The sequence below is a fragment of the Equus asinus genome, chromosome 8 (genome assembly GCF_041296235.1).
Source record: "Equus asinus isolate D_3611 breed Donkey chromosome 8, EquAss-T2T_v2, whole genome shotgun sequence".
Classification (NCBI taxonomy): Eukaryota; Metazoa; Chordata; class Mammalia; order Perissodactyla; family Equidae; genus Equus; species Equus asinus.
Genome location: NC_091797.1, coordinates 66,786,385 through 66,812,118, shown reverse-complemented (window position 1 = coordinate 66,812,118; position 25,734 = coordinate 66,786,385). Strand labels below are relative to the sequence as shown.

General features: G+C 38.4%; 1 protein-coding gene across 1 annotated transcript in view; it reads right to left on the bottom strand.

The window, feature by feature from the left end:
• GMDS (GDP-mannose 4,6-dehydratase) overlaps positions 1–25,734 on the bottom strand; it is a 648,158-nt gene that overhangs the window by 119,531 nt on the left and 502,893 nt on the right. Inside the window, exon 8 of the mRNA XM_044773351.2 lies at positions 10,228–10,346. Coding sequence (XP_044629286.2) covers positions 10,228–10,346 — 119 coding nt within the window. The remainder of the gene's footprint in view (positions 1–10,227; positions 10,347–25,734) is intronic.

Below are 25,734 nucleotides of genomic sequence, written 5' to 3'. Positions count from 1 at the left end.
TTTCATCAATAGCAAATACTTATACAGAGCTCAGGCTGTGTCAGGCACTGTTTGAGGTGCTTCCTGTATACTAACCCATTTCATCTTCAGCCCATCCCTGTGAGGTAGGTACTCTTATTATTCCCATTTTACAGTGGGGAAAATGGAGATGCAGAGAGGATAAATAACTCCCCTAGGTAGTTACAGAGCGGGAATTCAAACCCAGGGAAGGTGGCACTAGGACTGCTTTTACGGAACATGATATTATGCCACATTGTGTACAGATGAGGACGAATGTCCTAGGAAAGGAATCAACTATGCTGTGAAATAAAGAAATTAAAACAGCACCCGTAGGAGAAAGAGTATGCACTCCTGAAGGTCTAGAAAAGCATGTTTCCCCAAACTGTAGTAAAACTGTAAGTTACTAAGTACAACAATATCCTTGGCCTTCTAAGCGATGTTCAGATCTCAGTGTGTTTTCTTTACTCATTCCTGCCTGGTTTCTGACTGTGTGGACACCATTTCCAAGAAGGACATGCTGGCCCGGTGGAAAGTGCACAGCTGTGGCGGGGACTCTGGAGCCGGAGGAGCAGCCCTGGCCCTAGTACATGGGATGGCCTGTGGCTTCCCTGCTCTCCTTCCAGCTGAGATCGCTATGCTGATGCACAGGCCCAGAGAAGATCCAGAGGAAGGAAAGTGAAAAAAAACGAACAATAAAACGTAACTTGCAGACAGCATTCACAAAGCCATCGTGATTTTATCATTCAACACTGAGAGGGAATTTTATATTTTCAGACAAATTATGAAGAACATGCATTGTAAACATTCTGTTCCCACAACTCCAATGATACGCCACAGAAAGACCTGAAACAGGTACTGGGCACACAGATGGTAATGGCCACCAGTGTGATATACTGCCATGCACAAGACTTTTCAAGGAACAAGCGAGGTCTTTATTTCAACTAGAATGATCAGCCCCTTCTATCTCTCTCTCTTTTCTGGAAGAATTTGGAAAAAGTTTTTGATTTCACCAAAATTTTATATACCACTCAAAGGCAATTTTTAATATATCTCTAAAAGCTTGATTTGCCGTTTAGTCTGTCATTTGAAACAAAATTAAGGTCAATGCCTGAAATTTGAAATAGATTTTAGTGAAACTGACTCTGCTTTTCTGAGCCTTCTCTACTGAGGGAGAGACTACCAACAACAGGTACTACCTTGGGAAGAGATGGAAGGCATACCAGCTATTTGTTACTTAGTTTTGAACGACAGAAGAATATTTCCCAGCGGGTGATCCACAGAACTCTGTTGCTCGTGTAGGATTTTAATATAAATTTAAACATTAAGCTTGGAAAATGCTGGGTTAAACAAAGTTAAACAGTTTCTTTACTGATGGTTCTACAAGAGGGGTTGTAATATTCAGTATTTTCTAAATGAACTAGACATGGAATGCTCTTTTAGACATCTCTTAGAATAGCAGCCTAGTTTGTGAAAGACTGTGCAAGGTCAAAAAATAGGCATTTATCCCATGGGACTACAGGACAGAAGGATAACTTGGTGACTAAAAACAGAACATTACGTCCAAGGAGGGAGAATAGCAAAGTTTTTCAAAAGAGAATCTTATTTGAGGATTCATTTGTAAGACTAGCCCTAATTTTAAAAAACCGTGTGTAAGGTGACTTCTTACAACAAAAGCATATAAGTTCATTATAGAAAATTTGGACATAAAGTATAAAGTAGAATACTAAAAGTCACCCGTAATTCCATCATGTAAAAACTGCCATTATTAAATTTTTGGTGTGTTTTCTTCTAATCTTTGTAGTCATATTTTTAGGGAGTTTAGATCATACAACAGATCTAAAGTTGTATCCTGTTTTTTTTCCATCTGACATTGTCATTATCATATTTCATGTTATTCAAATTCCTCTTATGCATTATTATTTTCCAAAGCATTAGATTTTTTTTCACTCCCCAAAGCCTCAGTTCATAGTTGTAAGTCCTTCTAGTTCTTCTATGTGAGCCGCTGCCACAGCATGGCTACTGACAGACAAGTGGTATGGTTCCATGCTCAGGAACAGAACCCAGGCCGCCGAAGCGGAGTGCGCAGAACTTTAACCACTAGGCAATCCGAGATGGCTCTTAAGCACTACTTTTAATAGCTGTATAACAGTTGATTAAATTCACTTAAACATTCCTTGATGATAGCCACTTAAAAGTGCCTTGCTTTCTATTCTGTTTATAAAAAATCAACATTGAGGTATAACATTGAGGGATAATTTACAAACAGTAAAATATGATGAGTTTTGAAAAACATCTGCACTCATGTAACCACCACCACAATTAAGACATAAAACACTTCCACCACCCCAAAAGATTCCCTGTGTTTTCCCAGTTAGTCACCCCACACTCAGCCCCAATCACGCTCAGGCAACCACTGATTGGCTTTCTATCAGTACAATCTATTCTTTCCTAGATTATCATCGAAGTAGAATTATACAGTATGTACTCTTTTGTGGTTGACTTCTTCCACTAAGTGTGATGATTTTAAGATTCATCCATGTTATTGCATGTATCAGCACTTTACTCCTTGTCATTATTGAACAGTATTCCACTGTATAGACACATCACATTTATTTAGACATTCACTGGTTGATCAGACATTGTGGGAGGTAATGCTTTATTAGGAATAAAGCCATTACGCATATTCATGTATAAGGCTCTTATATGAACATACATTTTCAGTTTTCTTTGGTAAATGCCTAGGAAAATTGCTGGTCATATGGTAAACATAGATTTGATTCTATAAGAAGCCAAACTACGTTTCAAAGTGTTTGTACCATCTATACTTTCATCAGTAATGTATGAGAGTTCCAGCTGTTCCAACCTTCTCATCAATCCTTGGCATTGTCGCTCTTTTTCATTGTGGCCATTCTAAAGGGAGTGTAGTACTATTACACTGTGGTTTTAATGTGCCTTTCCCAGATGACGAATCATGTTGAGCATCTCTTTATATACTAAATGGCCATCTGTATGTTTTCTGTGTGAAGTACCTATTTAGATATTTGGCCCACTTTTTAATTGAGTTATTTGTCTTCTTATTTTTGAGTTATGGGAGATCTTTGTATCTTCTAGATACAGTCCTTTGTCGGATATGTTATTACATTTGTTTTCTCCCAGACCATGGCTTGCGTTATCATTTTCATTTTTTCTGGTGAGGAAGATTGGGCCTAAGCTAATATCTGTTGCGAATCTTCCTCTTTTTTTTTTTTAAATCCCCAAAGCCCCAGTACATAGTTGTATATCCTTGTTTTAGGTCATTCTAGCTCTTCTATGTGGGATGCCACCTCAGCATGGCTTGAAGAGTGGTGTATAGGTCCTTGCCCAGGATGTGAACCAGTGAACTCTGGGCCACCAAAGTGGAGCGTGTGAACTTAACCACTTGGCCATGGGGCTGGTCCCATGTCTTTTCATTTTCTTAATGATCACTTTCAAAGAGCAGAGGTTTTTAATTGTGATATTCATTTTGCCATTATTTTTTTCTTTTATGATTTTTGCTTTTGGTGTCCTAAGAAATCCTTGCCTTTGCCCCAAGTTGATCTAAACATTCAATGAACACCCCCCCGACACACAAAACAAAAAGCTAGAAAGAACAATAAATTGAGCTACATGAAAATGTAAAACTTTTGCTATTTGAAAGGCACTGTTAAGAAACTGAAAAGGCAAGACAAAGACTGAGAGGATATATTTGTAAAACATACAAACTCTTACAACTTAATAATAGGAAGACCACCTAAGCAATCTGTGCCTACCCCAAGGCTGCAAAGCTTTCTCCTATGTCTTCATCTAACAGTTTGTTAGTTTTAGCTTTTACATTTAGATCTATGATCCATTTCAATTAATTTTTGTGTGTGGTATGATTTATGGGTTGAATTTCACTTTTTTTCCCCATATGGCTATTCATTATTTCAGCACCATTTGTTGAAAAGACTATCCTCTCCCAATTAATTATCTTGACATCTTTGTAAAAATTCAATTGGTCATATAAGTTTAAGTCTATTTTTGGGCTTTATATGCTGTTTTATTAATCCATAAGTCTATCTTTATGTCAAAATCATGCAGATTAAGCATTAAAAGAAGTCTTAAAATCAAGGAATAAATGTTTTTCAGCTTTGATCTTCTCTTTCAAAATGATTCTAGATGCTTTGCATTTCCAAAGAAATTTTAGAATCAGTCTGCTAATTTCTACCCAAAAAGCTGGTGATTTTGATTGGGATTGCACTGAATCTATAGATTAATTTGAAGGGAATCAACATCTTATCAACATTCAGTCCTCCAGTCCGAGAACGTGGTATATCTCTCCATTTATTTAGAGCTTTTTTGATATCCCTCTTCCATGTCTTTTAGGTTTGAGTGTACAAAGCTTTCATATATTTTATTAAAATCATCTCTAAGTATTCCATTTTTTCTGATTCTATTGAAAGCAGTATTGTGCTTTTTTTTAACATTTCAATTTCAAATTGTTTATTAGCAGTACATAGAGATAAAAGTGACTTTCATATATAGAGCCTGTATCTTGTGACATTGCTAAATACACTTAGCTTTAGTAGCTTTGTTGGTAAGTTACTTAGGTTTTCTAAGTACTCCATCATGCTATCTGTGAATAAAGACAAATACATTTCTTCCTTTCATTTATTTTTCTTGTTTTATTTTTGACTAGGATCTCCATGACAATGTTGAAAAGGAATGATAGGGGCATGACCGGTGGTGCAGAGGTTAAGTTCGCACGTTCCACTTTGGTGGCCCGGAGTTTGCCGCTTCCGATCCCGGGTGCAGACCTACGCACTGCTTGTCAAGCCATGCTGTGGCAGGCGTCCCACATATAAAGTAGAGGAAGATGGGCACGGATATTAGCTCAGGGCCAGTTTTCCTCAGCAAAAAGAGGAGGATTGGAAGCAGATGTTGGCTTAGGGCTAGCCTTCCTCACAAAAAAAACAAAAAAGGAATGATCAAAGCAGACATCCTTGCCTTGATCCTGATTTTTAGGAGGAAAGCATTCAGTCTGTCACCATTAAGTATGATGTTAATTGTGGATTTTTCTCAGAGGTTATCAGCTTGAGGAAATCTCCTTCAATTCCTGGTATGTTGCAAAATTTTAAATAATAAATACTTGTTGAATTCTGTCAAATGCTTTTTCTGCATTTTTGACAAAAATAATATGGTTTTTCTCTTTTATTTTCTTAATATGGTAAATTGATTTTCAAATATTAAACAAACCTTGCATTCTTAGGATAAATCCCACTTGGTCATGGTGTATCAACTTCTTACATATTGCTAGATTCCATTTGCCAATATTTTTTAGTGATTCTTTTGTTTCTATGTTCGTGTGGAATACTAATCTGTACATTTCTTTTCTTGTAATGTCTTTGTTTTTAGTATCACGGTCATGCTGGCCTCTTAAAATGAGTTAGGGAGTATTCTCTCTTCTAAGTGTGTATAGGAAAGGTACTATCTTCTTCCTTAATGCTTGAAATTCAGTTTCTTCAACAGTTATAGAACTAGTAAGATTTCTATTTTTTCTTGAGTCAGTTTTAGCAATTTGTGTCTTTCATGGAATTTGTCCATTTCCTCTGATTTGACCAAGTCATTGGCAAAAAGTTGTTCATAATATTTCCTTGTTATTCTTTTAATGTCTGGAGGATCTGTAGTGATGTTCTCTCTTTTACTTCTAATAAACATATATATATTTTTTTCTGTTTTCTGTTTCATTGATCTCTATTTTTATCTTGATTATTTCCTTCTTTCTCTTTGCTCTTGGTTTAATTTGCTCTTCTTTTTTTCTATCTTCCTAAGTTGGCAGTTTGGATAACTTGTTTGGGATCTTTCTTCTTTTTTAATATTAGTATTCAGAGTCACACATTTCTCATTAAGCATTGCTTTAGCTATATCCCACAAATTTTGGTATGCTGGTTTCATTTTCATTTAGTTCAAAATATATTCTAATTTCCCTTGTGATTTCTTCTTTGACCTGTGAGTTATTTAGAAGTGTGTTGTTTGGTTTCCAAATATTTGGGGATTTTTAGTATTTTTCCATTTTTGATTTCTAATTGATTTCATTTTGGCCAGAAAACATATTCTTGCAATTTTAATTTTTCAAAATTTATACAGACTTCTTTTATGGCACAGAATATAGTCCTTCTTGGTGAATGTTTCAAGAGCATTTGAATGTGTATTCGTTTGTTTTTGGCTTGGGTGGTATGTTCTATAAATGTCAAATAGGTCAAGTAAGTTTATGATGTTGTTCAGGTCTTCTATATCCTCAAAGATTTTCTATCTACTTATTCTATCAGTTATGGAGAAAGGAGTGTTGAAGTATCCAAATATAAAGTTCAGCTATTTTTACTCAGTTCTGTTAGTATTTTGAAGTAATTATAACTGGGTAGATATACATTTAAAATTGTTATGTCTTCATGATGAATTGATCCCTTTAAAATTATGAAAGGACTCTATTCCTCCTAATTAAATGAAGTTTAATTTGTCTCATATAAATATAGCCACTCCAGCTTTCCTATGATTAGTGTTTACATGTTTTATTTTTTCATCTTTTACTTTTAACCTATCTATGTGTTTATATTTAAAGTGCCTCTTGTAGATAGCATATTGCATTTTTATCAAGTCCAACAGTATCTCCCTTTTAATTAGAGTATTTCGAGCATTTACAATGGATGTAATATTAATATAGTTACTATTTATTTTCTATTTGTCCCATCTGTTATTTGTTCCCATTCTCTCTTTTCTTGTTTTCTTTTAGCTTATTTTTTAGGATTCCATTTTAACTCCACTATAGGCTTACCGTTATGTTTCATTTTATTTTGTTTTAGTAGTTTTTCTAGAGTTTACAATACGCACTTTAACTTATTATAAACAGTCTATCTTCAAATAATTTCGTACCAGTTCACATCTAGAGTAAGAATCTTACAAACAATATAATAATGAAGTGCTTCCATCCTGCCCCCATACTTTGTGCTACTGTTGTCATGCAATTTATTTATGTATTAGAAACTTCATAGTATATTGCTATTATTTTTACTTTCAACAGTCAACTGCCTTTTAAAGAAATTTTAAAATGGGGGAAGAACCCTTTTCTCTCCCCCACATATTTACTATTTCTCTTGCTCTTCATTCCTTTATAAGATCCAAGCTTCGGGCTAGCATCATTTTCCTTCTGTATAAATGTTTGCTGGCAATGAACCATCTCAGCCTTTGTCTGAAAGAAGTCTTTAATTCACCTCCACTTTAAAAATAGTTTCCCTAGGTACAGAATTCTAGGTTGTGGGTTTCTCTCAGCAGTTTAAAGACGTTGCTCCATTATCTTCTGCCTTGCATGGTTTCTGATAACATAACTGTCTTATATTTGTTCCTCAGTAAGTAAATCTTTTTTCGCTCTGGCTGCTTTTAAGATTTTCTCTTCAGTATTTATTTTCAGTAATTTGATTATGATGTATCCTGGTCAGATTTTCTTTGTGTTTATCCTGCTTGGGATTTATTAAGCCTCTTGGGATCTGTGATTTTATTGTTTTCATGAAATTTGGGGAAATTTTGGCCATTATTTAATTCTTTTTCTGTGCTTCAGCCATTTTTCCCTGGAACTCCAATTACACGTATGTTAGATTGTTTGATATTGTCCCACAGGTCACTGAGACTCTGTTCCTTTTTTTTACCCCCGTCTTTCTCTTTGTGTGCTTTATCTTGGATCATTTCTATTACTATGTCTGCAAGCTTGTTCATTAGTCTTTTCTTCTGCACTATCTAATCTGCTTTCACTGCCAACAATGAATTTTTCACTTCAGATACTTAATTTTTCATTTCTAGAAGTTCTATCTTTTAAAAATATATATTTTCCCTCTCTCTCCTCGCTATATTCATGTTTTTCTTAAAATACTTGAACACAGATATAAAAGCTATTTTAACATCTTTGTGTCCTCATACCACTATCTTTATTATTCCTCAGTTTGTTTTTACTGATTGAATTTTCTCTCAGTTACAGGTCACGTTGACACTCCTACTAACTTTTGATTGAATGCCAAACATTAAGAATTTCATTTTGTTGAGTCTAGATTTTACTTCCTTCGAAGAATGCTGGGCTTTGTTATGGTAGGAGGCTAAGTTATTTGTGTTGTTTGAGTCTTTTGAAGTTTGTATTTAAACTTCGTTAGCCTGAGTCTATAGTAGCCTTTACTCTAGGAATTACTCCCATTATTGAGACACAGCCCTTCTGGAATCTGTACTGTATTCTTTGAGTGATGAACAAGGTCTCTCCATTACAGCTTGGCTGAAACTCAAATGCATCTCAGACTTGAATAAACTCTAAGAAACATTCACTTCCAGTTCCCAGGTAGTTCTTTGTCCAAGCTTATGGAATTTCTTCTTACACATCCATATCTTATTATTCAATAAAGACTCAATGGGATCCTTATGCAGATTCTTGGAGCTCTTTTCCCCTGTAGCTATCACCTTTCTAGAACTCTGCCCCACAACATCTAGGTGCCTCAGACACTCTGAATTCTGATCTCTACCTCCTCAACTCAGCAGCACAGTTGTTTCCTGCTTGGAGTTCCTCTCCCACACTCTACGGTCTAGACATGTCTCCAGGAAGAGTGCAGGGCTCACCTCATTTGTTTTTTTTCTACCAGAGATCACAGACCTGCACTGCCTGTTACCCAATGTCTAAAACAGTTGTTTCATATATTTTATCTGTTTTTAAGATAGAAGGTTTATTCTGATTTCTGTTATTCCATAATAGCTAGAAATGGAAGTCTTTTCTTATATTTTAAAAATGAATCTTAGAAAACGGTTTGGCAGCTCCTCAAAAAGTTAAACATAGAATTACCATATGATCCAGGAATTCCACTCCTAAGTATATACCCCAGAGAACTGAAAGCAAGGACTTAAACAGGTATTTGTACACGCATGTTGATAGTGGCATTATTCACAATAGCCAAAAGTTGGAAGCAAATGGCAGATGAATGGATAAACAAAATGTAGTACATACATACAATGGAATATTATTCAGCCTTAAAAAGGAATGAAATGCTGATGCATGCTACAAGATGGATGAGACTAGAGAATATTAAGCTCTGTGAAATAAGCCAAACACAAAGGACAGATACTGTATAATTCTACTCATATGAGGTACCTAGAATAGGCAAATTCATAGAGACAGAAAGTAGAATGGTGGATGCCAGGGGCTGGGGGGAGGATGGAATGGGAAATTATTGTTTAATGGGGACAGAATTTCAGTTGGGGAAGATTAAAAAGTTCTGGAGATGAATGGTGGTGATGGTTGCATAACATTGTGCATGTACCTAATGCTATTGAATTGTATACTTAAAAATGATTAAAATGGTAAACTCTTACATATATTTTACTACAATAAAAAAACAGCCAAAAAAAAGGATCTTCTGTCTATAATTAAGGATTTCTCATATATCTTTCAAATATTCTAATAAACATCTGACTTCAAAATATACGTAGTGCAACAAGTAAATGTAGTGCCTAATTATCAACTGATCATTTTGGGACAAAGGATAGCATTGGCCCAACTGGCCAAATTCAGATCAGATCTGAGGATTAGACAGTAGTAATTTATCATTGTGAATTTCCTGATTTTTATGGTTGCATTGCATTCATGTAGGAGAATGTCATTATTTATAGGGAATACAGGCAAAAGTCCAGGGTCCTGGGGTATCAGGTTGGCAACCTACTCGCAATGGTTCAGAAAAAAGAAGACTATTTGTAATTGAAATTTTTCTGTAAGTTTTTTATGGTTTCAAAAATTTTAAAACAAGAGAGAAAGTATTAAAAAAGATTGTATAATGTTATCACATTGATCTGGTTAGAGTAGAATTAGCTAGAGTAAAATTGTAGTAAACCATGAATAAACCATGATAGAAAGTTTAAATTAAAAAATATTAAAAACCTTTAAAAAATTAAAAATATTAAAAAAATAAAAAGACAAACTTCTAAAAGACTAAGTTTAGATGGTGACAAACATTTGACATAGAATATAACTGAGGTTGGATGCAGTAAAGAATAAAGTCCCTGCTCCACACTGAAACTCCCTGTATTGCTTTGTAAGACAGGAAAAAGGAAAAAAGACAAACAAAACTCAGGCAGAATAGCAAGCACATATACACACCTGCCAGCAAGTGTCTGATGAGTGACCAGAAATCAACTCTCAGTTATACTTACACAATGGTTTTTCCGATGTGCAAAAATGATTTCTCTACAAATTCCCGGACGCTATGGACTTCCCCAGTGGCTATGACAAAATCCTCTGGCTCATCATTCTGTAACATCAGCCACATGGCCTAGAGAGAGAGAGGGAGGCAAGTCCAAGTTAAAGTTGCACTCAGCTGCTGTTTGGCAAATATAATGTTATCAAATGCACAGAATTGGAGTTGGGACATTGTTAAAAGGTAAACTGAGGCACATCCATATTTTTCAAGAGCGGATCTGAGCAGACACCTGTCCGACAGAGCAGCACTAAACCACCAGTGGCTAGCAGCGCTCCATCGACAGGAGCTGGGGCAAGGGTCTCACGGAGCAGCCGCCGAGGCGAAGGAAAGGAGTTACCAGCTCACGCAGCTGCCTTATTTGGGAAAGCAGAACCGGCTGCTGCTGACTGGTTGTTCTGAAGTTCATTTTCCTGGATTTGAGAGCATTGACTCTAGCTTAGGTTTCAGTTTGCTTCTTTAGGCTCCAAGACATTAAGAGCCACCTCAGTCTAATGGCCTCCTTGTCTAAATACTTTAGCATGGATAGCCAGAACGTGACCATCGAGTTAATATGATATTTAACCACTACAGTAGTAGTTCCCAAATGCTACTGTGCATCAGAATCACCCGGGGGAGCATCTCAGTACAGACGCCTGGGCCGCAGTTGCAGAAGTCTAGACTCAGTAGACTGGAGAACGTGTTTGAGGGATCTTTAACACTCCAGGTGATTAAAGAAGTCCTTGGATGGCAATTTAAAGGAACAAGATGTTGAAGAGTATCTGCGGTGAATAGTATATTTCTATAGTATATTTAAGAAAAGAAGAGTCTAGAAAGCATTGTCCAATTTTCCTTTATATCATGAATAGAAGTTTTGGAAAAATCATTTAAAGACAGATGTTTGTCCTCAAAAGTAGAACTAAATTTCTTAGGAATAAAGTTGAAAATTTAACAATGTGGTGACATCAAAAAGCAGGATAATCAACAGCCATTAACGGAAAAACAATCATGTAATAAATAGTATTACCACTTTTTTTTTTTTTTTGGTGAGGAAGACTGGCCCTGAGCTAACATCTGTGCCAATCTTCCTCTCTTTTGTATGTGGGACACTGCCACAGCATAGCTTGATGAGCAGTGCGCAGGTCTGTGCCTGGGATCCAAACCCACAAACCCTGGGCTGCTGAAGTAAAGCACGTGAAGCTAACCACCACACCACTAGGCTGGCCCTACTACCACTTTTAAGAAGTTATCTGCGAGGCAGTGGAAATGCACCAGTGCTAAGGATTTCATCAGGCAGCATTTCAAGGTCAGGTGCTCAACGGATGTGTCACACAGGTGCACTTTTTCAACAGGGATGAGAAGTCTAGTTAGGCAACAATGCAGCTGCACATGTAAGACACAAACTGGTGGCAACTGTCACAGCCTGGCTCCACTCAGTTATTACACCTTTTATCAACAACATAAAGTCCTTTAGTTTCTATAGCTTGGAACTGCACACTAATTTTCAGATTTTGTTTACACAGATAGAAAATGCATGTTTAAGAGAAATTAAGATAGCTGGTATCTGATAGCAGCATATCTCTTTAAGGAAAATCCAGGGGCTGGCCCCACGGCCGAGTGGTTAAGTTCGCGCTCTCCCCTTTGGCGGCCCAGGGTTTCACCAGTTTGAATCCTGGGGGCGGACATGGCACTGCTCATCAAGCCACGCTGGGGTGGCGTTCCACATGCCACAACTAGAAGGACCCACAACTAAACGTACACAACTATGTACTGGGGAGCTTTGGGGAGAAAAAGGAAAAATAAAGTCTTTAAAAAAAAAAAGAAAAGAAAAAAGAATACTCCAAGCCAAAAAGATCAATTTTTTCATCACTCCCATCCACTTTTCAAAATAGGTAAAAATAATAGGCACTTCATTATAATGCAGTCCCCAATATTATGTGCATTGAACTCTTGTTCTAACACTTAAAGAAAACCATTTTGGTTGATTTCTCCCTTGCTGCTATTGGATAAGTTGAAAAATAGGTTGCTGAAATCAATGCGGCAGCTTATTTTCTCTTAGAAAATGCAACCAAAAAAGTTTAATTCCTCCTTATTCATTTGAATTTGTGGCAGCCTTCTAAAAATATATAGAATAAAGGTAAATATTTCTCTTTTACTTGAGGTTATCTCCTGTGGATATTTTGTATTTTTGGTCTATTACAAAACTGTTTTAAATCCTAATTTTGTTGTATGGAACATGAGCCTTTTAGGCAGTTTTACATGCCTTGGAGATGGGGCCCCTGGGTGGGACGCTGGCAAGAGATTCCAATCAGTGATAGACTGACAAATAACGGAGGAAACTGTCTTTGCTAGGAGAGAGTTTTGTTCACATTAATGAAATATCTGCAGCTTCATTTTGCACTGAGATCATAGTTGATGAATTTAGCCACAACCCTTTTTAAAAATTTTATACTAATTCTGTTAATAGTAATGATGAAGCTTGATTAGTTTTTAAAAGGCACAAAATACAGGATAGTCCAAGCGGCATGTAGTCTACAAAAGCACACTGTTAAATGCTCCAGGCCAAGAGGAGGGGTGGGCCTGATGCTCCAGCCCAGCTCTGCTGCCCAAACCCTGTGCCCAGTACCCTCTACTGTTAAGCTACTCAGAAAGTGTCTTTTTGTGATGGGCACCACGGCACGTGTGCACTCGCAGAGGCCTGGTAGGGGCCACTCTTCGTGTCTGTGTCTTGAATGTACTGTCCCCAAGGTCCAGAATGCCCTCTTCCCTCATCTGTCTGGGAACTCTGACCTCTGCTTCTAGAGCCCGTACAAAAGCCCCAGGTTTAGTCCTTGCAATGAATCCCTGCTATCTCACTAGGTCTCCCGTGACCAATGGCACACAACATGGCTGACTTCACTGGGACTGAGCCTGCCCTCTGGCCACCCTTCCCCAACTAAGCTGACCCTCTTTCCTCCTCTGAGCACACACATGCACATACAGGCACATACACAAACTTGTTTTTGCTCCCTTCCAAATACTGTCAAAGTTTTTAGGAAAAATTAAATTATGCTTTTGGCTGGAATTTCTATTTGAGCATTTTTCTGGGGATTAGTATATACACTTAAATGTGTACTCCTCAAATTTCCATTCTAAAAATAAATTTCAAATAGGTCTTTCAGGAGTGCTCAGCTTATTTTATTTCTTTTGAAACACTCTGTTGTGTTAGAATGGTTTTGAAAAATCATATTTTCAGTCATGTGAAAGAAAGCAAGGGGCTTCCTAAAAATAAAAGAAGCAAATACAATTACTGGCTGATGGTGGATTACTTCAAACCCTGGGACCAGCTCCCGGTGCTTGTTTTGTCCCCGACAGGAATCTGGGGATCAGGAGGAGCCTCTCACTTTCACTAGAGTGCACGCCAAGAACCTGCGCTTGCCTTCTCCATCAGACTATCTGTGGCCTTTGACCTATCAATTTCTAGGCATTTCCTCTCAAGTTCATATTGTACCAGGCTCCAGTCTGGGAATGGGAAAGGAAAGGATATACAACTCCAGATTTATTTGTTATTACTGAAAAGTTTACTGGGTTTAACAGAGGGAAAGGGCTTTGTTTAAATTTCCACTGAGCATAATTAATGGTTATTGACTGGTAAATGAAGAACAGGTGACACTCTGGATTAGCCGATAAATGATCTTGTGTTCTGGTGTGATAATGGGTTAGTAATTTGCCACAAAGCCGAAGCCCAGTGCCTCCCATCAGAATGCTAGATCATGTCCAGGACACAAAGGCCCCTCTGTGAGAAGCACTCAGCCATTCACCTCCTTATACAGCTGCACACGCTGATTTGGTCCATTTATTCTCTGATGGATAGCACAACTGAGGCAAAAGTTCACCACTTCTCACCTTCCTGTTCACATGCTAAACACATGACCCATGGCACGGGCAGGCTACAATCTGTGATCAGAGCACCACCCAGCATTGGCTCTGACTACAGAAATGATTTTGCGGTTACATGTTTTAGACGTCAGTCTTCTCTCTCTGTCTCTCAAGGAATGAAGGAGGAAAAAGACAGAGTCATCCCACATTCCTTCAGTGCCCTTTAAGGATGTGACTGACCTATCCACCTCCTCAGATACTTATTTACTTTCAGGCCTGACCTGATCACCAGTGCAAACGAAAAAATCTCCTGCTTTTTAATCCATCCCATGGAGAGGAAAAACAATCAGTTAAGAAATGTCCCAAGGCTTCAGATTCTTCCACATAAAAACGTCCCTTAATGGCAAATGAACAGTGCGGTTTTCAAATCAGGTCTCACATTCATTTTGCTTTTAAGGCACACGAAGTTTAGAGGAAACCTGACTCTGTACCATTGACACTTGAAGGCCAAGTCCAGGTGGTTATAAATATTGCTTAAATTTGGACATGTGCTCTCTTGTAACTATATAATTAACCTATCTGTTCTACAAATCTAATTTAGAGAACTTAAAACAAAACTTTAATTTAAAAAATTTCAAATAAAAATACTTCTCTCCCCCAATCTACTCTTTGGTATTCAAATCATGAATGCGGAAGCGGGCAGTGAAGGGTCATTCCTCTTCCTTGACCTGGTAGCTCTGGAAGCTATTCCCAGCTGGCCCAGTGAAGGAGAACATCCAGAGCACATCACCACAGCCGACTAACTACACCTGATTCCATGCATGCCTTTTGGGGTGTGATGGATGTTTGTCTTAAAAATTTGGATTCTACAATTGCTTCCACCTCGCCATTAACCTTCAGTTCAGGATCCAAGCCACAAACACTTATTAACTGAGCTGTCATCCATGAATAACAAGATTTGTTAATCAAGGTTATGTTTAACTATGTTTATTTGACTGCTACTTTTTCAGCCCTGTGCTTTTGTGCTTTATGGGCTACTGTCATAAAAATAATCTTAAAACAGAACTATATATACTTATTTCAGGGGAGAAAGTCTATGAAATAATTCTAATAAAAATCATAGGAATTTGAACAAATAGAATTCCCAATAAAGGATGCCAAGTGTGGATCCATTCACATACATTTTGTCTTTAAACTTTGTTCAGTAGCTGTTTTCCTGTAGACAGCCTGGTATTGACAGTTTGGGTCTGGACTTCAAGCAGTCCTGTGCTAGGCCAGGCCTTATGCTTTGTGGGACCCACGTAGGTAGGTCTGAGGGTTAGCCTGGGAGCGTACTCCCTACTCTGGTATAGTTGGACAGGTACCAAATGATTAACAAATAAAACTCTATCAAGAAAACTGTCTAGCATAAAACCAAAGGCTGGTCTTAAGGCCCTCTCAAATCTATCAATTTTCTTCATGGGCAAAAAAACAGTGGTTTGTGGATTCCTTTGATTAAGGGTCCTTCAGACAATTTAAAGACACAAAGTTAGTAAACAGGAAAAAAATCATTAGAAAATAAATTAATAAAAACACCAAAAATAATAGAACATAATTTAAAAGCCATATGACTCTTGCATCTAATTTTTGCTGTTAAGATATCATTCTACACTGATATCATATGCACTGAAAGAAAGAGGCCATGTCAAAATCTGCCTTGCCCTTTATCTTTTCTTCTAGCCAGGTACACTGATCTATAAATTCCAAGGTTGAAGGTTAGTTTTTCTTATCCCTGGAAACAATGTAAAACTTAAAAGCTTCTAGTGTGAATCATTCTGAGCCAGTTTTTCTGGCATTTCATCTGCTCTTTCAATATGCAGATTCAAGTTATGTATTTATTTCTTCTATTACTCTTTGACTATATTTTATCTCTTCTATTTGTTCCATTTCTTTTTCTGCACACCAAGTATGTACATGTTGTATCTCTCTTCTTCTATCTTCTATGTTGATTATATCCTATCTAATCATTTTTATGCTTGTTCTTTTCCATATTATTTTATGTGATTTCCTCCTGCCCGTTCATCTGATTATTTTTAGTAACATTTTAAATTTTGTTGCTAATGGGGCTTCAATTTCTGGAATGATTTTCTTTTCCTCTTCTATATCTGTCCTGATTACTTCCAGCTTAACTTTTCCATTTATTTTCTCTAAGCCACGGGTCAGCAAACTTTTTATCAGAGGGCCAGATAGTAAATATTTCAGGCTTGTGAGCCATATGATGTCTAACACAAATAGCTAACTGTTGCAGCACAAAAATGGCCACAGATGACACAGAAACAAATGGGCATGGCTGTGTTCCAATAAAACGTTATTTACAAAAGCAGGTAACTAGTCCATGCACTGCAGGTGGCCCACCCTTACTTTTAGCTAACTGAACAAAACCACGTTGCCCATAACTTCTTTGAATCTGTGGAGGACAATGATCTAAGCTGCAGCTACATATTTTTCCTTGAATAATACTCCTTAGGAGATGTGCCATTCATCTGTTTTGTTTTCTCCTTGCAATCCTCTGCCCACTCCCACCTTAGGTATAGACCCTGGGGTAGTGCCTTTCCAGTTATTACTACTATTTGAAGAAGGCTGGATATTTGCTGAAGAATTGTATGAGGAGCAGCAAGAAAGTGCACTGAGGGCAGCCTACAACTTCAATTCAAACTTCGCTCAAAAATCTCTCACCAAACTCATTACGTTCTCGGCCCAAGACAATGCTGTTCTCATTTTTCAGCACACAGTTGGTTAGTGTGGCTCACAGAATAGCCCATAAATCACACGGCCACTATTGCACTATCTGGCAATTATTGTTTTCCCCCTGCCTTCACCCCAGATCACAATCTGCATTGCTCCTCAGCCAGGAGGCTACATTAGTCAAGAAAATGGTTTCTCCTTCAGCAACATCTTCCTGCCATTCTGAAATATCAAAGTGGTTATCTATAAAGATATTCTCCACTCCTACATAATATCATTTTGTGGGCCTTTTGGGACTGAAAATTAACTCGAGCAAAATCTACAGCCTGTATATATGTATGTATGGTCAGCAGAATATATTCTGAGTGCACAAAGAATTATTTTTGACAATTATATGTATCTTAAAGTTATGCGACCACGTAAATAATGTATGAAAGAAGTTTAACAAAAAATGCACATTCAAATAAAGGATGTTTCACTTGTCAAATGCTGCTTCATAAGCCATCCTAACACTTGGTGGCTTAACCTTTTTATTGTTCAGGATTCTGCAAGTTAGGAATTGAGGAGAGCTCCGGCGGGGATGGCTCGTCTCTGCTCCCTGTGGTGGTGGCTGAGGTGATTTGACTGGGGTTGTAGGACCAACATGGCCTCCCTCACAGCTCCGGGTCCCTGGATGCACTTCATTTCTCTTCCAAGTGCCCTCCACCCTCATGGGCCCTCATCATTCACTAGTCTAGCTCAAGCTTCTTCACAAAACAGAAGCTACAAGGCCTCATAAGGCCGTGGCCTGGAGTGACTCAGTGTTACTTCCTCCACATAGTATCGGTTACAGCCCAAATTCAGAAAAAGGGGAAACAGACTCTCCTCCTTTATTAGGAGAGTGATAAAGTCACACTGCAAAAGGGCATGCACGGTGGCAGGGATTATTGCAGCCATCTCTAGAGAAAATCTACCATAAAGGGCTATCTTGTGACGACTACAACATCAGCTGATTGTTTCAATGTGGTAATATATACTTTTGTCTTTAATATAAGCATTACTGCTTCACCTTGTGGCTTCCACATAAAGCTCCATCTATCTTTAACTGTGCAGTGATAGTTAGGCTTCTATGAGGGCAACAAGAATTCACAGACTAACACCTGGAATATGGAAACTCATTTGCAGGTCACTATAAATTAACAGATGCTCTAACTTGGCCCTAACATCATTACTATCACAACATACCTGCCAGAAGAAGTTGTTTCCTGGAGCGCACCCAGACGCCTACCTCAACCAGGTGTTTTCAATCACCTGCTCCCACCTGCATACCCAGGTAAGCCATTCTAGAATTAGCTCCCGGCTCAGCAGGAACAATACAAAAGCTCTGGGTACACAGCAGGAAGTTACTTTACACTCATGACCACCTGATTGCCCATCTCCCTGCTCGTAGTTCCTGGCCATGCTGCCGAAACATGTTCTTGGGAAGCCAGCTTTGACTTTTCTGTGACCTTACCCCTCAAGCCTGTCTGACCACCTACTTCTGCCTCTCGGTCTGACTCTGACCTTTGGAATTCAATTTCTGGGCTGGTCTTGGGCTCCCTTGAATAACAGGTCCTAGCCTTGCCACAGGTCTCTCAGTTCCAGTGTTGATAATCATTGTTACTAGGAAATAAAAACTATATACACACCATATTACGTGCATTAAGGTGGACGTAGATAGGACTTTACAAGATTAGTCTAAAACTGTGCTGCCCAATGGAAATATACTACAAGCCACATATATAATTTTAAATTTTCTATTAGCCACATTAAAAAAGAAAAAAGAAAAGGAGAAGCTAATTTTAATATGTTTGATTTAACCCAATATATACAGTATATTATCATTTCAAAATAAAATACTATCAAGATATTTCACATTATTTTTCTATGTATGAAGTCTTCGAAGTGCAGCATGTGTGTTGCATTTACAGCACATCTCAGTTCAGACTGGCACACTTCAAGTACTCAGTAACCACATGTGGCTAGGAGACACTGCATGGGACAGAGTAGGGCTAAAGAGCTGGCCTTGTGTAAGGAAACAGTCAACCTACTATGTGATGAACTGTCCTAATCCTGTTTGCTCAACCTGTCAATCAAAAGATTCTGCTGGGGCTGGACGGAGGAAGCGTCTTCATCTTTGTTGCACAGCTGGAGGAATAATCCCCCTCTCCTCCCTCCTTTGTAATTGTCTCCACTTCTTGATTTTCCCTGTAATGATTTCATCACTAGCAGAGAGAGATCTTCAAAAGCAGTATAACTAGCTCCTAATTTATGATCATCTGACATTTGAATGCTTGCCCCTTTCATCTACAAATGGGCAGTAATACCACACCCCACCTCCCCAACTGGAATGCCTGGGGAGTAAATACCTGGAGAACAACTTATGGGTATGTTGAAGAGCAGTCTTGAGGAGAGGAGGCAGGAACTCTCAAATTTTAGTGTGTGTTAAAATCATCTGGAAGGTTAAAACACAGATTGCTGGCCTCCTCTAGCCCCAGAGTTTCTGATTGAAGAGGCTTGGGGTGGGGCCTGAAAATTTGCATTTCTAACAAGTTGCAGGGTGAAGCTGATGCTGCTCGTGTGCGGACCACACTGAGAGCCACTGCTTGCTGTGGCTGGAGCTCAGACTTGGAATAAGACCACTTGTGTTTAAACCACAGCTCCAGGACTTACTGGGTAACTTCTGGCAACTTCCTTAATCTTCCAGTGTCTCAGAAAAATGAGAACAATAAAAGTACTTACCTCATAGGGTTGTTTTTAGGATTAAATTAGTTAATATATGTAAAGTGCCTGGAACAGTGCCTGGGACACAATAAGTGCTTGAGGACTATTATTTATCAGGATGATGATGATGACAATGATGATTATGTAGCTTTCGAGGGTTATTGGTGCCTAGATCTAGTTAGTCTCCATGACCAAACTCTTGCACCCATAGATGGCAGGGGAGGGAAGACTGAAAGGGTGGAGTAAATTTAATCCTGATTCTGTTAGTCAGAGACACAGAATTTTATAGCTGGAAGGGGCCTCAGAGATGTTCTCATTCAATTTAATTCATTTTAAAGACTAAGCAACTGGAACCAGAAACATTCTATGACTCACCTAAAGTCACACACCTACTTAGTGCCAGAGCTGAGACTAGAACCTGGATTCTCCTTTTAGTATTCTTTTTATTGCATTACACTAACATGCATTTTCCTAATAGCTGTAACTAGGGATGCACTTTCCTATGGAAACTGTTATAAACGGCTTTTAGGAATAGCTGTATGGACTTCTGTGGGCTAACGTGGGGACTTGACCTACTGGTCAAGCCAATAAATATTTATGGAACGCCTGCTAGGTGCCAGGCACTGTGCTGGGGTCTGAGAGTATACCGGCTAGGGATAAACAAGGTAGACACTGTGCCTGGCTTATGGACTTCCAACATTTATATAGGAAAAGGATTTTAAAAGTTCAACACTTGATTTAAGAACTTCTGAGACATAAACTCCAGGTAGTATCCAGAAGACATCAGGCATGTAACTTTCTAAAACTTTCCTCCTAACCAACACTATTCCAACCCACAGCTCTTGCTGAAGGAGTGAATCAAGGCAGCTATATTTAAGTCAGGTGACGTCTGTGTGCCTCCCCTCCCTCCCAACTCCCTTATCATGGATGGAGACTTGATATATTCTGGGCCAGTTGGAGTCTCAAAAAAGTCTGTAGTAAGAGACTCAGAGATTGAATGAGTAGGATAGCCCTGAGCATTGGAGCTGTGTGGCTGCCACATAGGTCCAGCCAGCCCTGCTGAAGCCAAAGGGCGGCCTGCAAAAGGAGCACTGCCGAGTGCAGCATGGAAGGGACCTGTTTGGGTGGGTGTGGGGAAAGAGACTACAAGGCGGTAGGGAGGGGAGGAGAGATGCACAGACATACAGGAAAGCAGAGTTCATGTCCAAGTTCCTGTGAAGTATCCTGATGCTCCTTATGATAAATCCCTTTTTACTTGAATTTCTCTGAGTTGGTTTCTGCTTCTTGCACAAACAAACTCAGATGAAGACAGCTGGAGACCAAACAAGACTTCCAGAACTTTGCTCAGTCTGTGAGTGTGTAAGACCAATCATGCATCAGGCTCTTTACTCAGTGCTGAGAGAACAGTTCCAACCGGGATAAGGCACCACCTGGGACCTCAGAATCCATAGGGAAGACTGCTATGTGCCCACTCAGCAGCCAAAATAGCACAAGGCCAATGGGATAAATGCTAGCAGAAAAGGAGGCATGGGAGCACAAGGGAGGAGACAATTAATGCAGACCAGAGGAGCAGGATTGTTTCGGGGGATTTTTACCAGTCTGCTTTTGAATCCCAGTGAGCACCGCTGACTGCCCATCCTTCAGCTCCTCTGAAGACTGCAGGCTAGGACACATGCGCCATCTCTGTCACTGGGAGTCAGTGTCCCATTCAACCTGTTCATTTCAATTCATTTCAAATGTGTTTCCCCACAATGTCCTCATTCACAAAAATCAGGATTTCAACTTAAAAGCCACTCTCCCACTTAGTTCTCTTAAAACTATGCTTAAATAGATATAGATGTAATCATTCTGCCTTTAATTTTTGGCCGCTAAATATAAAAATATCCCAGCATAAACAGTACATAAGCTTTGTTCTTCTGGGAGGTCAAATTGCTCTTATTGACTTGGTCTTACCCATGAGCGTAATGTTTCTGTTATCATAACTTTTTCCTAGAGGCTGACTCTGTCATGTCCTCGAATGAAAGAGATAAAAAGAGAAGCTAGTTATATTTAAGAAAACATTTATTGTAACAGTAATATTTAGGCCTAGTGACACAAGAGGAAAGAAATTCCACTATATATAAAAAACAATTTAGAGACAACTTCTCCTCCAATAAGGGCCCCTCCAGACAACTGAAAATTAAACAAAAAGCCCCTTTGTGTTCTTCAAATTAAAAAAAAAATCAAGACACCTCCTAAAAGTTCAATTATTTTAAAAACACAGAGATGGTGATGTGAGATTTTTTTTGAGTATTTATAACTCTAGATGAAACCTAGAAAAACAAGCCTTTGATAAACTGAATTAATAGTTTCAAAATATTTAACTTATCAAGTATTTGAAAATTCTAAAATGTCCAAAAATATTTTTAAAAAAACTTTGGAGAAACTTAACTCAAATTATCAGACTCTGGAGAAAAAACATCTATTTTTCAGTGACTAAAATTTTCAGCAGTCTGAGAAGTATCAATGACTGCTCAAGATCCATTATTAACAATAAAAAATTGTCTATTACTACACAACACCATAAGTAATGTCATCTAGCAAATGCTAAAGGTTGAGAACTGAGGAGCAATCTTTCCTGTTAAAATAACACAAGATTTTTCACATTCATTTCATATGAATGAACAACGTCTTCATTGTTTTCCTGAACACTAATTTAGTGTTGTATTTTTTTGCTTGTGTCAACGAGTGTCAAAATATTGTTCTTTTAAATACATGAAAGTATTTGCATAGAGCTTTATTACTGATCTTTAGATGTTAGCCAGAGGCAAAATAAAACAGAGACACTCCAGTTGGGAAATCTCACTAGCAATGAAAAGCAAGAGTCTTTAACATATTCTGCTTTTCTGCCAATTTTCTTTCCCGAGTACACAATGGTTTATTTACCTCACAATTGGTGAAATTAAAAGCAAAGTCAGATACAATAAAACTATGCTTCAGTTATAAGACACAAGACTTCCATTTCCCTAAACACGAAACAGAAAGTTTGCAAGAAGGAATACAAAAACTCTTAAGAGGAAGTTCTAAGATCCAGACATGAATTAAAATACAATAGCATATACATCAATTACAGAAAAGTCAAGAAACACAGTGTGTTTCAACAATGAAGTGAGAAACACCTGGGCAATTTTTATTAAGTTATGGCTTTCTGCATCATCTCATCGGTAAATGCTCAATTGACTGTAATTGTTTGCATTTATCCCAGTTATTAAGAAAAATAAAGCCACTACATTTTCTGTCTTTTCAAAGTTGAAGAGTCCACAACCAGGTATCTGATGTGGTTTTCAATTCTGTTTTTTTCCTCCCTAACACTAATTATCTTGCCATCATGGTACTGCCCAAAAAGACAAAATGCCCTTTCACAGAAGCGTAGGCTCCAGCTGATGGGTTACTCACTACGAAACTGAAGGGCTGTACCCTGGTTGCGGTCAGGAAAGAGCAGTCCCGGCGCATGGTGCCAGGACAGGCTAGACTAAGGCCATGCTCGCACTGCGAGAAACCAGACCAGCCTTTCAAGTCAAGTGTTGGCTTGTAGACATATAAGTTAATCAGCTATGAAATAACCACCACAATGTTCTTATTGATCATGAAAGGCTTGTGATGCAACTCTTGGCCTGGAGAGGATCTGTGCTTCATTCTTTCAGCCTCCAACTTTCAGAGAAAGAGAGCACTTTAAGAATGGTATTTACAAAAGACAGATGCTAATTTCATGATTTGAACCTTCCTAGGAAGACGTGCAATGTGCTGGGTCTTGTAAATGAAGTATACTAAACTCATCACATTCATAAGCCGGTTCATTTTTCAAAGAACAAGATAGTGTTTTCATTGCACTGCACTTACTAAGAGTAAAAGGTTAGAAAGCTTCAGATTGATAACATTTCAAAACTAAATTTTAAACGTTGTCCCGTAAATCTTTTTCTTCTCTGTGAGACACCAGGTAACGTTGATAATTTTGTTTTTAAATCAGTGTGACTGATACAGAGAACGGCTATTGAACATTTGCTGCAAAAGTCATAAATTAATTTAAGAAGCTGGTAATTTTAAAGTACTAATGTGTGCATAGGCAGAATATTTAGTATACTTTTACTGTTCTTGAAAATGAGCCAGTGTGATAATCATACTTTCTGCTCAATTTATACCGATTTTCAGTTCCCATTTCTAGTAAATTCTTTCTAAAGTCATACAGGGGAAAAACAAAAGTGGGTGAGGGGGACTTGTGCTGTCAGAGCTTCAGGATGTATTACTGTAAGATGCTCCGAAATGTGGGCCACTGGGTCACCCACAGATGTGACCATAAACTAGGGAGTCCTTTCCCATTAGGCCAGCTCCATCATTCAGAGGATTCAGAGAATGAATCCTCTTACGCAAAAAAGAAAGGAACAAATTCAGTGCAGAGTCCAGTGAGAGAAGTATACAAGTGAGCTGCAGAATCAGTGAATTAAATCTTTACAAAGAACATTCAGTAGATCACTTCTCCAACGGCACGGAGATAAAATCCCACGGTCTCTCCACGAGAAACCGGCTGCCAAATGATAAATCCTCTAGTCCCAGTGTGCTATCCGCACTATATGGTTAGGCCTCCAGACACGTGTGTCTACGGACACTAAAGAGCTTGGTCAGTGAGAGAATGAACATGCTAAGGTGCGATGGCAGTTCGACAATTGCTCCTGCCCACCTTCCTTCTTTCACATAGATCGTTTGTGTGTGACTGACTCCAGAACAAACAGAGAAGAAAAAACCCCAAGCATTGTATTTCTAACAATGAACTGGACTGCAGGTTTGCTCAAGGGGGAATAACGGGATATCCCAGTTACCAGGGTGGCATGATCATCTACAAAGCAATGAGAACCAGTCTCTCAGTTTGCACGACTCACTTTTGTCAACAACTCAGTGTCAGATTAGTTTAACTCTGTGCTAGGACCACTGAGGAAAAGGACAAGTACTGGACATTTGCTCCTACGAGTGAGGAGTGCCCCTAAGCTAGGGGGTATAGACATCCTGCCCACCTGGGGGAAACAGCACTACCTGTTGAAACGCCAGTCTCCTTGAGCGGAGACGTCCCCTTTGCCCCAGCACCCCTCTGCGAGCAAGTTTGGAGGGTCTGTAGAACACAGCCAGGCATCACAGAGCTGCCTGCTTCTCATCTAATTCAGCTCCTCCTAGCACCACTGGAGGTGGAAGTGAAGAGGGACGGAGTGAAGAAAAAACATGCTTTTTTAAAAAAAAAAAATGATCTTGTTCCTAGCAGTAAACACAGAGCCAGTAGCTTGGGAACCCTTTCTGTGATCACATGTTTACTTTTTATACAGTGGGAGACAGCTATTTAAAGCTGGGCCTGTGGTGTGAGACTGCATACAAAACACAGACTGAAAATGAAAACCCGTGTGCAGAACGTGAGAGCCGAAAGAATCGCACGGGCAAGAGATGAAGGCCTTATATGTTTATCCGTCTTTCCAAACCAAGTGTTTTTACAGGAAAATAGGTAGTCATAAAGGACAGTCTCAATGTTATATAGTGAAAAGAACTCAGATGGAAATCCTAAGACTCTGGGCTTGTCACTTTAGACAAGTCACTTATTTCACCCTTGATTTTCTTACACAGGTTACAGGGTTTTAGGCATGCCCTTAGATAATGTATTAAAAGCACTTTGTGATCTACTAAATGTTATTGCTATTATAAATGATAATATTATTGGAGAAAATTCCAAGGTTAATGACTAAGAGATCAGGATTCTATAATGATGACTGAGATATGACGTGATAATTCCATGGACTGTTATATTTAACATAAAAACATAGCATTTTGCAGAGCAGTAACTCTTTTAAAAAATGTGTTTTAGAATGGAATTTGGGGTTTCAACATTTCCATCCTTAAGAATTTCTGATTCCTTGCCCAAAATAGGTCAGTTATATTCAAGTTTTGAAAGAGCATAAAAATCCTAGTAATTTATATATTTTTCTTATATGTGGGTTTCTGCTATTTTAGGAAAATAAATTTGCATTATACAGGTAGACATTCCAGAGGAGCTTTAAGAGTTTTTTTCTGAATAGGTAGCTTTATTAATCATTGTTAGATAGTGTTTCTTTGTTTAACAGTGTTCCTAAATAGTAAATAGTTGTTG